Source organism: Falco naumanni, chromosome 11 (genome assembly GCF_017639655.2).
Source record: "Falco naumanni isolate bFalNau1 chromosome 11, bFalNau1.pat, whole genome shotgun sequence".
Taxonomy (NCBI): domain Eukaryota; kingdom Metazoa; phylum Chordata; class Aves; order Falconiformes; family Falconidae; genus Falco; species Falco naumanni.
The window spans coordinates 13197510-13213487 of record NC_054064.1 but is presented as its reverse complement, the minus strand read 5'-3'; the positions used below and the strand labels follow the sequence as shown (position 1 = coordinate 13213487).

The 15978-nt window shown below is 40.5% G+C and overlaps 1 protein-coding gene across 5 annotated transcripts in view; it reads right to left on the bottom strand.

Moving 5' to 3' along the window:
- COL11A1 (collagen type XI alpha 1 chain) overlaps positions 1 to 15257 on the bottom strand; it is a 160741-nt gene extending 145484 nt beyond the window's left edge. For 3 of the 5 annotated variants that reach the window (XM_040610993.1, XM_040610992.1, XM_040610991.1), the window contains exon 1: positions 14614 to 15256. In XM_040610993.1, coding sequence (XP_040466927.1) covers positions 14614 to 14728 — 115 coding nt within the window. In that variant the 5' untranslated portion in view covers positions 14729 to 15256. Of the gene's footprint in view, positions 1 to 14613 lie in introns of all 5 variants that reach the window. The other 2 variants (XM_040610990.1, XM_040610995.1) reach the window with 2 other exon arrangements.
- Between the last annotated feature and the right edge of the window lie 721 nt (positions 15258 to 15978).

Sequence of the window (15978 nt, the reverse complement as noted above, 5' to 3'; positions counted from 1 at the left end):
AGGCAGGAATGGATAAGTTTTAATATGCTTCTTTACAGAGATTTGCTTTTTATATAAACCAATATATCATTCAGTCTGTGAAATAAACAGACTGATTTTGTGCCTCTTCCTCATAAGTGTTCTTGCAAGATTTTTGTGTGTGTCATTATTTAACCTGGGCTCGACTCTCATCAAATGCACACATTAGGATGCAGCCAATCCTATATTTTAGCTAGGAGGATGCTGGCCTGGAAGTCTCCTCACAGTTATTATTGCCATCTTACAGCTGAAAACAGGGCTCACTATGTAAAGCACTTCTTCCCTACACCCTCGCATAGGGCTACCTTATATTGGGGTTTCTAGAGAAACACCCTCTTTTTGCTAGTGGAAATTTTGTCTCAGTGAATTTCAGGTTTTCTTCACATTTTCTGGAACTATGGCAACCTAGTTGGAGCCAGTGTTCAGTAATCCTGACGAGGCTGACATGACATTAGTCTTAAAATTCTTTATGAGCTCTCTGTGTAGGTTCAGATGATCTACTCAATGCCTCTACAGAAAGCACCAGACACAGTTGCTCTCAATATGCCACAAAGCACACGTGTAGGAATCCAGTCAAAAATAAACAGCTCTTGAAAAAACGCAGCACTCAGATCCTAACTGGTTAGAGTTAACCTGTTTGAAGAATAAAGCATGATGGAGAAGCCCACGCACACCCAACATTAGCCTGCTTAGAAATCAGGGAAAGACAAAGTCAGGGAAAAGCATAGTCTGGAAGCTATCAGGTGAAACTGTGGCTTCTTTCTGTCAGTTTCTGTAGGCTCTGCAGTGCCCAGTGTCACTGTATTCTGGGAGCTTCAGCTCTTCCTGATAAGTGCCTCTTCTCTAGCATTCTGCTCCCATGCAGTTTCTGGGAATGGTAAGAAATAGCCAGAAACTACACTGGTGCTAAGGCCACGCACTTTGCCTGTTTGCATGGTCCATAAATTAAGATTACATCTTATATTTATATGTGACAACCTTAATGTAACCCATACATTGGCAAATCTATGGTCTCTCACAAGAACTTCCTTTACAGTGCGCCTAAAGCAGGTTAGTTAAATGATTTTTCCTTCTAGGCTATTTTCCTTGGATAGCTTTCTCATAAGAGAAGTAAAGAAAACTGCAAATTAACAATATATTATTTAATGCTTTTGTATGCTTCCAATGTGGTGCTAAGATTTAAGATGACAAGGAGATAACCAATAAGCATCAAACAGCTCTTTTCACCAGTTCTTGGGGTGCAGTTAATTCTTATGAAACTCAGACATCAGCTTTGAAAACTCAATTCTGCCATGGCAAATTTGACAAAATGTGAGATCCAGAACCTGAAAGTGGGTTTTAACGTAGATGTTTATGGCCACACTGCTCTGCTGCTTGAAGGCCACCTCCTGCAGGCAAGCTGAACAAAGCCACAAGATAACCTTTTGAAAAGAAATCTGTGTTCATTGGGGGAAGCCTGCATTTTTCAGATTAAGCTCTCCTGAGTTTCAAACAGCAATCAGAAAGCAAGTTTCTACTGTGTTACTTTCTCACTGATAGAAAAACCAACTGCAGGGGATCAACCTTTTTACTTAATATTATAATGCAAAATTCAACAGCATGTGTCCCTGTTTCAAAAAAGTTCAGAGACATGCAACTTTCACTGACTCTAACAGACTATACAGTAGTGTCCAGAGAGGTAGTGTTTAAAAGTGCTTGGATTTCTGCAATGGCAAAGGAGAATTTTTCAAAAATCCTATTTTAGAAGGCAGAATTGCATGAGATGGAAAACTGAGTGTCCTAGTACCTTTCAAGATACCAAACTATTAATCACTTACGCTGGAGCTAAGTTCCTGGTTTTCACAAATAAAGTAAAGCACACACAAAAATTAGTGGTGTAACATCTCAAGACCTGAAATAACTTGTAATTTGCAATATTTAAAATTGTAGAACCAAATTCTGGTCTTCATTACTGTGGTATGTCTGAAGTACATCCATTCACTCAATGAGTTTGCCATATTTATAGTGGTATGGATAAGAACATTTGGTCCAGAACATTTCATATTAAATATAACTTCAAACCCATATTTAGTCTTCTTTTGCTTTCCTTTTAGCTTTCTTCCATCTGAACTAAGTAAGAACCTTGGGGGGGGGGGGGGGGGGGGGGAAGACAGATTGACAAATATAAAAATCTTCTAAACTGAACTGCTTTAAATGATACTAAAATAAGTGTCAAATCATGTTAACTAAAAAGAAGAAATACACACACACACCAACTTTTGTCAGCCTATCTCTGCTGGAAATTAAAAGGATTCAATGGAGTTTAGTAGTTGTAAACTGGATGCTAGATCACATTTTCACACTGCCAGGTCAGGACAGAATATCGGGAGTGAATTATATGAGGGAAATTTCATGTGTTTCCTTTTTGTTCGGAGAGGAAAGTAATGCATATAAAAACTTGCTTCCAATTTTAGGTAGCATTTTCAAGCTGGACTTCCTATATATACAATGATACATCTATTTTAAAGGCCATGACAATGCATTCTAGTCAATGAATTAATAAAAACACATTCTAAAAAAAATAATGCAATTATAGATTGAAAAAGAACCTCTGTGAAAATCTAGACTACATTTTCGTTATATATTCACAATTAAAAATATCATAGCTTTCATTTCATTCCACATTTGCTAAATTGAAATAAAATCTGTAATATATCATTCCTATTAATATTGATACGACATATATGGATCAAATTCTGATGCCTTTATATAGCATTATACCTAACAACTACTGCCATCGTTCAATGTGACTTCTTCTGGAGCTAAGTAGAAGTTGTGAAAACAGTAGATTCATTTATGATACATTATCATGTCATAAACAGCAACTATTATACAAGATCAGAGGACTTGTTTCCTTCACTTTGACTTCCTAATACATTTGAGCTGGAATCTGTTACATAATATGGGTCTCCTTTTCTCTTGGTGGAAACTGTCTGTGGAGGAGGTTCCCAGGTACCATAACATTGTGGTTTAACACCAGCCATCTACTAAGTACCATGCAGCTGCTTGCTCACACCCCTTACTCCCCCAGCCCGTGGTGGGATGGTGAGGAGAATCAGAAAGAAGTAAAACCTATTGATTTAGATAAGAACAGTTTAATAATTGAAATAAAATAACAATAACAACAACAACGATAATAATGAAGAGGACCAAGGATTAAAAAAACCAAGTGATGCACAACACAATTGCTCACCACCTGCTGACAGATGCCTAGCCAAGACCTGAGCAGCAATCAGCGGCCCCCAGGTCTATGCCCTGTGGTATGGAGTATCCCTTCGGCTAGTTTGGGTCAGCTGCCCTGGCTGTGTCCCCTCCCAACTTCTTGTATATCTGCTCACTGGCAGAGGATGGGAAACTTTAAAAGTCCTTGGTTTAGAGTAAGCACTACCCAACAACAACAAAAAACATCAGTGTGTTATCAACATTATTCCTGTACTAAATGCAAAACACAGCACTGTACCAGCTACTAGGAAGAAAATTAACTCTATCCCAGCTGAAACCATGACACATAACAATACAGGTTATGGTATCAGAGAAACAAGGGACTGAGAAACTGTACAACAATGCAGAAACTAAAGCCCTTTGGACACACAGTCTGTGCTGATGACTTATTCAAGATATGACATCAAGCCTCCTTGTCTTAAGGATGACTTCAGTTTTCAGTATGAATGCTTAGCATTTCCACATCGCTTTATGGGAATGCTTCTTGTAGCCAACCACATAACCCTAGATAAAAGGATACACATTACAAGACAGTGACAAGTTTTATCAGATGCAAGAAAATTTGCACTGGAATGGTCAGGTCTGGTTCATAACATTTAGATTTATTTAAATGCAGATGGTATTTAAATGAATGGTATTTAATCATACGTTCTTAGTTTATAAAGTAGGTATCCTGTCTGTAACAGAGATCATGGCAAACAATATCTTAGTGATAGGCAAAATTTCTCGTTTGTGCTTCAGCAGCCACCATTAAAATTCTGCATTGTGACAAAGCCCATCTAACCCTGCAACAGCAAACTGTACAAAAAAAAAAAAAAAAAAAAAAAAAAAGTGGATCAACAGAGCATCTAATGCCAGCAATGTTGTCCTTGGAATTAGACCAGCAGCAATTGTTTGGGGAAAAAAGGGGTAAAAACTATACATATTACCTTTCTAGCTACAATCATGTTGTAAGGTTAATTGTCTTTAACAATTTTGCATTTATGAGAATGTTTTGATTTACGACAGATGCTTTTTTACAATTTTCTAGCTACTGAACAACTGCAGCAATGATCCAAACCCATAAGAAGTTCTCCATATAGGCTTACTTAAATCACATAGGTTTAAGCCCGCAGTGAGTGACATTAATGTAAATGCTAGGCATTAAAATGTTAGGCCATTAACACACACTGAAAATAGAGCTTTATTGTTTCATGTAGGTAGAATGTTCCGTCCTCTGTCGCTCTAAGCAGTTAATGTGTATGTGTCAATAAACTTACACTTCGAAATATGAAACACTTGAGCTCCTGTTTCTTAGAATACATATCAGCTTCCACTCACAGTATCTTACTAGCAATTTAAGTCTGTTGCTGTCACAAATCAGTTGACAAATTCTGTGTCAGATGCATTTCATTGATAGAAAATGACCTGGACACTATTACTAGAAATGTTTTTTATTTGCAGAAGAAAAAAAAAATTCTGCATACTTGTGTTTCCTCTGAAATTCTTTTTAACCTATATAGGCTAATTGGTTATCAGGTTTCTAACCCATCTTTCCTACATAAAGCTGTATTGAGGAGCAGTTTCTTGGGTCAGTTCCATGAGTGGCTGCAATTCTCTACTACTGTGGATCTCACTCAGCATTTCAGGTCTCAGATCTTTAGAGGTAAAGCACCCAGAGTGATCCTATCACAGATGCATGTAGTGGTCCTCAGTACACTTGGAATACATACAGATGGAAAAGATACTATTCATTGAACTGGAAGCTCATTTGAGTGAATTTGATTATTCCTTACGAGATAACAAAGGAAGTCAAGAATGGACAGCTTTCTTCTGTAGAAGAATTTTCTTCTATACAGAACAGGCTGCAAGCAACTTAGAAGCTACAGTGAGAAATGAATACAGCCCTGAAGCTTTTTTAGATAGGCTATACCAAACTTGACATCTATTCTCTTTCTATGAGCTATACAGCAAAGCATTTTTGGATGCAATTAAAGGTGCTGGTGCCTAAGGACTCAATATTTCATGACATACATTTACTGAAGATAAGGTATACAGCAGAAACAATCACGTGCATTTTCAGAAGGAAGGATTTTGCTGTCAGTCCTCAAAGTGAAACTCTCCAGGGCTGACAGGAAAATGTGGTGGCAATTTCTGGCTGCAAAATTCATTCCTGTAAAAAATTGTTCAGGGGATGACTCATTTAGAATAAAACATTTTTCTTTCTGTTCAAATGCCTAATAAAGCCTAGAAGTTGAAATCATATTATATTTAGATTTTGGTGTGGTAACTTCTGGGTCTTAGTCTCTTAATTTTATGAGAGAGAGCTCAGGCACAATGAGCCTTCCCTATTTAAAAGCTACATTGACCTACATAATTTACAAGATGATCCCAGATTGCATGCTGGGGGACATACTTCAAATGCAAATAACTCAAGGGGAAAAAGAAAAAGAGCCAATATTCTTTACTTTACAGATATGCTGAAGCAAACAGTAACTTCACTATACTAATACCACCTTTGGCAACTGTGGCTTTTCCTTCTTTAGGTATAGTAAACAGTATTTTTATAATAAACATTATTATGTATTTTTCAGATATAATAAACATATAACTTCTTGAGTTATCATAATTCTTCAGCAATTACCTTCTTTTAATCTATGTGAAAGTGAAAATTTATCAGTGATGCCTCTGAAAATAGCCTGTAAGAGTTACAATCAATAACTCTTAACGGGTGAGATACAATCCTGGAGCAGAAAAGAACTTAATTTGCCCCAGTAAAAAGAATTATCTGAGAAATTTAGGGAGACTAATGTTTCTAAATTACTATGATTTTATTCCATATTTTTCCATGGAAATATGTTTCATCCTGCCAGTAATATGTTCCAATGGAACTACCACAAAACTAAAATTTAAAGAGTGTTGAAACATTAATCTTCATAGAATCATAGATTCAGAATCATTTAGGTTGGAAAAGGCCTTTAAGATCATCAAGTCCAACCGTTAACCCAGGACTGTCAAGTCAACCACTAAACCATGCCTCTAAATAAACGGAGTGATTTTTTTTAAAGTTTAGTGGAGTTTTATTTCACTGTGACAGATCATTCAAAGAGTAGAAGTTATTACAGTCTGGTAGGCTAAAATATGTGTATTTTGATGGTACTGATGAAGGGACTCATATTTGTGGACAAGACTTTCAAAATAGGCTACCTATGGTTAGATTTCTAAGTATATATTTAAGACTTAAATAGAATGTACTGGCTGCTCCACAGTTTTTTGAAACTATGCTACCTATTAAAGGCATAATAGCCTACAGTTATTTAGTTTATTTACTTAAAATTGTGAATCTTCATAACTAAGTGGTCCTTCTAAGGATTCTCCATGCACTCTACAGGTGGGTAAAGATAAAAACTACTGTGATGAAGGTTTCTAACTGACATGCATCAGATGGTCCAAGCCTTAATGAATGTAAGAGGTGAAAATATTTTCATGAACAAGAACTCATATGAAAGGGTAACTGGTCTTCAGTATCTGCTGTTGCCCTCTCAGAACAGTGCTGTCAGGCCAGAAAAAGGGAGAAATGTTTTTCTTTCAAAACCAGTCTTAAATACAGATTGTGTCAAAGTTCCTCTACATAGGTTTATTTTAGCTACCATTTGTCAAGCTGTTTTCAGTAGTTGTCCTGCTGTGAAACCTGATAACTTTTCCCCTCCTTGCATTCCTTCTCCTAGATTATTAGTCTAGCTTCTGGTTCTATCAACAGTTAGCAAGCAGTTCAGTTTACTAGCTAGACCTAAGTTTGCTAGGGCAGAAAGATTAATAAATGCTGCCACTTCACCAAATTATCAATAAGGAAGTCTTTACTACAGCATTAGAATCTGGGTTTCTTAAACTGTTAGGTTGTTGACCCATCTATTACAAGAAATCTGTGCTATTTCTAATCTGGTATGGATACTTTTGTTCTTATTTTTACCCTTATACACTTTTACTTATTGTGGGCAGGTATGATGGATATCTTTTAAAAACAGAAACACATATAATTATTATCTGTACTTATTAATCTACTGTGTTCTTCATCTGTTAAGCATTAATACAGGAGCAGAACATCCCAAAGCAGGAATTCAGAAGCATGTTATGCCCAAAATGCTTCACTGAGCTTCCCAGTTCTTAGAAAGGACTCCATTACCTTCCCACTGCAGACTAGTTTCTGCATCCCAAGCAATGATTCCCTGCAGTTCTGCCATAGGTGTCTAAGCAACAGCACAGGATCAGACACTGTCCTTCACATGTCCTACTAGCTAGCTCTCGGCAGATCTGCACTTCCTCACAGGCTTTTGGGATTGGCAATTTGAGAATCACCTACCTCCCAGCTCTCTACTGAGAGCCCAGACATGTAACAGAAGGCTGTTCTGGAAACAAGCAACAAAAGCATCGGTTCTGCAATGTCCTTTGTGAAGGTTCCAATACTCTTCGTAGATGTCAACCAAAGGACTTTACAAAACTGGATAAAATGAACTCTGTTTTGTGGGCTGCAAAACTGAGTTACAGAGCATCTTCCAGGTACATAAATGAAACCAATTAAGCTGGCTAAAGTAATTACATAGTACTTGTGCAAATCAAGCTGGTTTTTTCCTAGGTACCTAAATATAAATTTATGAGATTCACTGAATATATTTTGCCTATGTATGTATTTGTAGAGACACTTCAAGATTGCTTTAGCTGTTAAAATTTTTCCTACAAATCAGCTTTTAGATTAATTATGTAATTGGGATCGTGACTGTGGTTTTAGATCGTGTTTTTAGAAAAAGGTGTTATTGCAGTGCTTTCATATTTAATGATTACAAGAACTAGAGATTATCCAGATGCATACAGGAATGCTTTAAATGGCCTATGACTGACTATTTCCCCAACAGAGGGCTTGTATGAAACTGCTCAGAACTGGCTACTTCTGTTTCTACACCAGTTATTTGGAAAATTTTCATTGACTTCCTATGCTGAAAAATCCACTAAATACATAATAGTATTTCAATAAAGACAGTCTGTGCATATATGGGATGCATTTTTGATACTAGCTACTAACTATATCTCTTTTTAAAGACCAATCTCTAACAGTTATACAGTAAAAAAAGAAAAATAAACATAAACCCACTTAAACACCATATTGAAACACTCAGATCTTTAATAAGGTTAGCTTGCAAGGCTTGTTTATTTACTGGAAATATTCAGCAAAAAATGAGAACAGTTATTTCTAGGTTTTGTTAGGTTGCACACTTCTGGAGTATAACCCAGGTTTTAGGACTGACATTTCATATTTGCTTTATATACTTCACCACAAAATGTGACTCTCTTATGACTTAAAACCTTCTTTGAGACTAGATAGCTTGCACTTTTACCACTTGTTCAGCAATACTGACCACAATCAAGCACTAACAACCTGATCCTGATTCCACAAAACGTTTCACTTGTTACTCACAAAATATTGGGATAGTTCATCATCTGGTGCAGACCTGTACTGATCTATCAGTTTACAATATTTTAACATCTGTCTCAATACTCTGTGGAGTTATTCCTATTTTACACCACAGCAGATGATGCCAGAAATGCAGTTCAAGTGTCTAACTATGTAGAGACCTCTGCTAAAGATTCCAAAAGTTCTTTTTGTACAGACAGTGGAGACAGTACTTCCAACTGTGAAAATCAGCAAAACAAGTATTAAATTCTTGGAGTATCCTGTTTCTATTACCATATCAAAAAAAGACACAGTCTAAAAATGGTCACTGCCACAGGAAGAGACAAGGTGTTTCCTCAGCAATTAAACATGAAAGAAATTGATCCCACTTAAAAAGCTGTCAATCACAGTATTCAGAAATAATCCCAAAAGATTTCAAAAATGCCTTCTAATAAATGGGAGTTTTCAAATGTAGAACATTTGTACATTTTTCAGCTATAAGGAAAAATAAAGCAAAACACTGCTAAAGACAAGATTTACAAACTGTGCCATTAAAAGTAACCCTATTTAATTTGATGAACAACTAAATCATTTTTTTAAAGTCATACAACCAAAAACTTTCAGCATACTTTCACTGATGTCAAAGGTATTATCTCCCTTTTGAAAGCAATGCAAGGAAATCAGACCCAATTCTGTATCCTGTTGATATTAGCAGGAATTCCACTTAAGCAGACAGCAAGGCTGTAAACCCTTGAATTCTTTTCTTTATTAAAATATTACAATTTAATAACCTATTGGATTACTATGAACATTTGAGAAAAAAGACAGGTAAGGGACAGCGTAGGTAAAACAGACTACAGTAAAACTTTAATAATATGACCATTATTTAACTCATAACTAATGTACTAAGTTGATTCGTATTACAGGCAAAGCTTAATCTGCCAGTGAGATTCATAGAGGGATCAAGATCTTCATTATTTCAGTCATATTTTATAATACACCTTTTAATTTGCTTTGCAGCAATCACTTTGCTTCCATATATCAGCTCCGCCAAATAATATTTCACATACTGTATGCATTAACACTTTGACATACAGTGAAGTCCCAGACCCAGAATTTACAAAAGTTTTTACAACCCCTTACGTGTGATAATGTGCTAAAAGCAATTTAAAGTCCTGCCAGATTCTAATACTATTGTAATAACCAAGTCGACAATTAATCCTTACATTTACAGTGTGTAAACTTGGTATTTAATAGTGAGTTGTACAGTTATAAGCCCTTGCAACAGGCATGTGTGTTCACCTAATTCCTTTTAAGCCACTGTTCTCTATTGTGTCCATCCAGAGGGCAAATCTTTATCACTGCATGAGACTTCACATTCTCAGGACATCAGAGATTTCCCCCAAGCTCTGCTTAATTTATTCCCCCCTATTATCAACAAATACTCAGAACAACGATAAATTAACCAATGCTGGGAGGATTTTTTCTGAAAAGAAGCAGAGCGCTCTACAGAGAAAAGAAAAGCAACTTCTTAATCTTGCTGGCAGATGGAAACCCTACTGTTCACCACTGTACAAAACAAATCCGGGAGAGACATAATTGCTCCAGTGTGTTTTAGGTATAACTTCACTTCAGTAGTAATGTCATGGCTCTCATTATGCTGCAGCCTTGTTAGAATTAAGGGCCCTATTTGGAGGAGACCAAATAACTTTGGGCAAGACAGTTGTAAAACTGAGTATGACAGCTCCTTTCCTACATTTTACAGCTGCAATAGAAACCAATTCTACCAATAATTATTTTGTTTTGTTTTGGGTTAGGGTTTTTTGGGGTGTTTTGTTTTGGTTTTTTTGTTTGTTTAATAAGCAATCAGAAAGCACCATAGCACCAGGAAAGGTTTTATACCAAAGGTTTTTTTCAAGTGACATTCCAGTAATAGGTGCTAGGCACAGAGATTACTTCAACCCAAAACCACTGAATATTTATGGTATTCTATATGTACTTATATACAGCTACATTTGTTAAGATATACACAAAACTGAAGTTGCAAAACTTCTTTTCTGCAGAGCTAGTAAAAAGACAGTTTCCTGCAGCCTGAATAGTCCTTTCCAGGATCCTCGTGAAGTGTCCTAAATTAAATGTAAAGGTTCATGCTCTGGAGAATCTACAACACATACCAGCCATTTTTCTGTGTCAGATGTATGCTACTGAAGTTGAAATAATTATTTTACCTTAGAAACAATAATAAAAAAAATGCCTACACTATATAGAAATACAGACACATGCAGGTCTCTCTTGCATTATACTGGGAAGACTGGACCATTTCACCTGCTGATCCCGGGGACTCAGAAAAAATTCAGCTAGGACCACTAGCTGAATCTAGTGAAATTGCCCTTTGATTTAATGACTTTTGCTCTATTTGTGAATATTTATCTGAGAACCCCCTGTATATTCTTTTTCAACCTTAAAAGTGAATTGATCAATTAGAATCAAATGTGCTTTACATCACTAACAGTTCTGAGAAATTATTCCTTTACTAGTTTAAAACACCTTTTTGTACAGGTTTAGACTAGCCAGACACATTAAACAGTTGTCATTCAAAAAACGGATCCTTATCTTCCCAGTGTAACTTACTAAGCAATTACAAACAAGAAACAGTATTAAGTGTGTTTCCACAAAGAAAACTCTCCTTCTGCCATCAGTAGTGGGCCCAGTTCTGCATTCCTTCTGCACCTAGAACTCCCACTAGTTTCCAAGCCTGTGTGTGGGAAGCACAAGGAACCTTTGTATTTCCCAAGATGACTGTAAGAATCATCTATTCTATATTAGAAACAAATCTGCTTGTTACACAGAAGATCCAAAGTGTATTTTCTATATATAGATTCATAACCTCTTTTTCAGTAAGGATTCTAAATCTTTTTGCTCTCAGATTAAGAGCTGGGTTTCCATTTGCTTGAAAAAAGCTTATAAATAATAAAAAGACTGATTTTTCATTTCTTGCCCATGAAATTTAAATCAGCATCACAATAGTGCATTGATGCCAGGCCCTTACAAAAAATTTATAGTGTTGAAGCCATGCCATTTCGACTAAATGAGTTTATTCATACCAAACACATTACCAACAGATTTAGTATTAAAGGTGAGGAAGGGGAAAGGAAATCAAAGGATGTCTTTTAAAATACTGAATTTTGTTTACTTTAGCCAAGTCATAAAGCAAAAATATTTTCTAAAAAGAGCTGCTTAAGAGCTGGTGGGCACTGAGCTGACCAAATTATGAGTCACCAGTTTTCCCACTCAGTTTCTTCTCACTTCTGTAATTTTTTCTGTCTGAAGAAGAAATAACTCAAGAGCCCAATCAGATCTTCACACCCCCTTTCTTGGTACAATGAAAGACACCTCATACTTCTTGTTCTTTTTTGTGTTAAATAAAGAAACTTGAAAAAAAGTCAAGAATTTTAGGAATCTTTTGAGGTTTCTCTACATGGAATGAATTCTGTTGTCTTAAAAAGAAGCCGCTGCTATATAATTAACACTTTATACGAATACACTATGTAATTTTCTTTACATAGGAGTAGTTTATGAAAAGATAATTGAATATAGGATTTAATTTAACAAAGTTTATAAGGGCAATGATTCATATTCTACCCACACTCTTATTTAGTCATATTTTTTTACCTGCTGTCGTATGCTGTTTTATTTTATTCCTCCCTATTTTCCCTCTCCTACTTTAAAAATATGAATAATTATATCTTGTTTTATCTTTTAACTACTTTAAATAAGATTAGAATACATGAAAGAAGAGTCAGCAGTATCTCCCTTGTACTCTGTTAGGAAATTAGGTCAAATTCTACTCCCTCTGTAGTCAATGGAAAAACTCTTACTGACTTCAATAACAGATCAAGCCCTAAACACACAGCTCCCTGTAGGTTCTAAGCAAATGGCATACTGTATTTCAGAAAAGTTCAAGAACTAAGCTCTTTTCAGAATGCTTTGACAAACATGAGGAGCCTGTAGTTTTATTTTCCTGAAATGTCCTTTATATAGAAGGCAAGAGGAAAGGATTTTTAATAAAGCTTTTTAATTTTTAACAGTTACCAAAAACAGATTAGTCTGCCTAATGTTGCTGAATGTATTTCAGTAAGTACCAGATAACTTATGTTAATTTTTCCTGAGCTGCTTGGCTTTAGATTTTCTTTTAACTTTTCATTTGCATCCAACCCATTATGTAAAGATAATCTACATAAATCCTACTTAATGAAGTCAGTTCTACTGTGAATGGTCACATGAAAAGTGGCATAAGAAATTTATCATGCCTTTGCGAACAGTATGGCTTCTCGAAGAAACTTATTTCAACATAGTCATGAGGAGCCGAACCCTTGAAGCTCTGCGAGGTTAATTCACCCCGGGGGCAACCCCAGTTAAGTCCGTGGAACTGCAACAGGGACGAAATTTGACCCCTTACAACCCCCGCCAGCAACGGGACCAGCAGGGGGCAGAAGCCCTGATTGATCTGACACCGTCAAGGTTGCGTCCAGGTATAAAGGACTTGAGTGGAAACTGATCACCTCACCGTGCTCCCTCCAGGACGCCTGTTGATTCAGAAAGTGGGAATTCAGATCGAGAAATACCTCGTTAAAATAATAAATGCATAAAGATCAAGCCTTTCTTTTCGAAGCGTTAAGCTCCTTCATGATGTCAGACCCACAGAAAAATAAAAACCTCAGTCCGGCTAGACTGACCCCTAGATGCGCCTGCAGGTTATGGTGGGAGGGAGGGAAGGGTAAAGAAGCACCATTTCCACCCCCGGTAGGAGAGGAAAGCACTCCCATCACCAGAGATTATATACTGCAGCTCCGCGAATGTGAAAGCCCATCTGAAAAAGCCAGAGCACCTCGCCGGCACCCAGATGGGATGGCACAGCGGGCGGCCGAGGGCTGTGCCGTGCCGGGGAGCACTGCGGGGGGAGGCAGCGATTCCTTTCAGCTGAAGCTGCCGTCTGGCTCCTGCTCCCACTGCAGGTCCCCGGCAGGCTGCACCCTGCCCACCAGGTCCACGGACACCTAAGGGACCACTCGATCCCCCCAGGAAAGCTGCAAAGGGGGAGGACGCTGGGGACGGCGCCGCGGCGCTGACACCGCCCGTGTGGAGCCCAGGGACCGTCACGCTGAGCCCCCCGAGGCTCCCCCCGCGCCCCCCGCCGGGGCACCTCCGGGCCCGGCGCTGCGCCCACCACCTGCGGGGCGCCGCTGCCGCCGGGAGCTGCTCTCAACGCCTGGCAGAGGGCCGCTTCAAATAGATTTTCTCCTCTCCTCGCGTTCTGGAAAACTTTTTGCCCACTGAAACCCTTTGGAAAGGAAAAAATAAAGAAGCGGAGAATGGAGAAAAGTAGAGCAGAGAGCCTCCACCCCCCAACTTTTCCTTTCCTCGCCCCTCCCGAGAAGAAAGCAGATACTTGCAGCTCCATTTCAGCCACAACTCGATGAATTTGACCAGAGTAACGACTCTGTTAAGTTCAACAAAACTGAAAACCGTACACACGCTCCACAAAACCGAGTTTAGTGCTAGAAGAGAAGTCACGCTGTTCAGCGAGTATTTCTTTCGTCTCCTCACCCCGCCAGTGCATCCCCTTTACCGTATTAGAAACACATCCAAACTTAAAGGCTGAAGCTGAACAGGAGCCATCCCCCCGCGGTTCCCGGGGGGGACCGTCCCCTGCGTGCGCTGCCGGGGGCTCCCTGCCGGTCTGCGCGCCCCGAGCCGGCCCCAAGCGCCTTCCTACCCTCTCGCTCCCCCCAGCACCGGGAGCCGCTCTGACAAGTCTCCTCTGAAACGCGGCCCCAGCCGTGCTCTGAGTCCTTCTCCCGAAGGGGTGGAGGGTGGATGCACTCCCCGGCTCCCCTTTGCTTTCTTACCTCCTCTGACCTCTGCTGCCCGGAGAAGGATAGCGAAGGTGATGAACACGGTTACAGCCGAGTCCCAGGGCCACCTTCTCGTTTTCCACCTTGTGGACCATCTCTGCATCTCCATACCGGGCACCCACAAGTGTGAATTAAACCCAGGTGCCTTCAATTTATACCAGCTCCGTCCTTTCCACTGTATTCCCAGAGATGATTTCTCCTATAGAGCCATACGTGATATACCAAGGGGGGATTTCTCTCTCTCACCCCCCTTCCCTCTCTGCCCGGCCTTGCGCAGGCCCCTCCGACCCGTCCTCCCTGGTGCCCTGCCTTCAGACTGAAGAGGGATGAGGGGCTTTAATCAAAATGCAAAGAGCGCCGCATCCCCCTAAAGGCTTCATCCCGTCAGAGGGCTGGGCGAGAGGCTCCCAGGGCCACCCCTGGAGCCCAACTGACAAGCCAGCCGCCAGGCGGAGGCCAATCGCGCAGCTCCCCCGGCCGCCCACAGCACCGCCCTCCGCCGCGGCGGCAGCGCGCCGGCAGCTGCGCGGCCACCGGCCTCTAGCGGCACCGCCGGCCCCCGGGGCGGCAGGGAGGGGCCCTCCCGAAAGCGCTCGGGGAGCGGCGGGGCGGGAGCGAGCCGGGGAACGCCGCTGGGCTGGTTCCCTCACCGGACCGCCACTGCCCCCTCCGTTCCGCCGCCCCACGCCGCGCCGCGGGCCCCGGCGCCTGGAGCATGCGCGGTGTCGGCCGCGGCTGCCCTTCGAGCGAGGGGCGGCGGGCGCGAAACGGGGATGCGGTGGGGGAGCGAGCGGGATGGGCTGGGGGGCGACAGTAGGGGCAAGTGGAAAACTGCGGGAGGCGGACGCCGGGTGGGGGTGCTTGAGGGGAGAAATGTGCGAGAGAGGCGCCGGGGCGATGAGGTGAAGGCCTGCTGCGGGGTGGCCCTTCGGGCGGGCGCAGCTTGAGCTCACACAGCCCTGGGGGACTCGCTTTCGGGACGCAGTAAGGAAGCAGGGAGAGGTGTGATGATGGAAAAGCCCGCCACCGAACAGCGTCCCTATTCCCCTCTCACCACATCGTGGAAATCGGGGAGCAGGGTTCCCATAGCTCCTCCCCGAGAAACCGCCCGTGCCGCCCTGCCCTGCTATCCCCCTTGTGCAGGGATCGGTAACGGGGACCGACCTGTACGTAGGTGGTGGAACGTCGAGTCTTGCAGCAGGTCCAGTCGAGATCCTCTGGAGGGATCAGGTTCTGCCCCAGCTCCCCTAGGAAATGAGAGACAGCTATGGTCACGTTTTAGTAGAAGTCTATATCAATTTTTTTAAATCTGCCTTCACTGTGATCTTTCTACTTTCATGCCTTACATCAATTAATAAA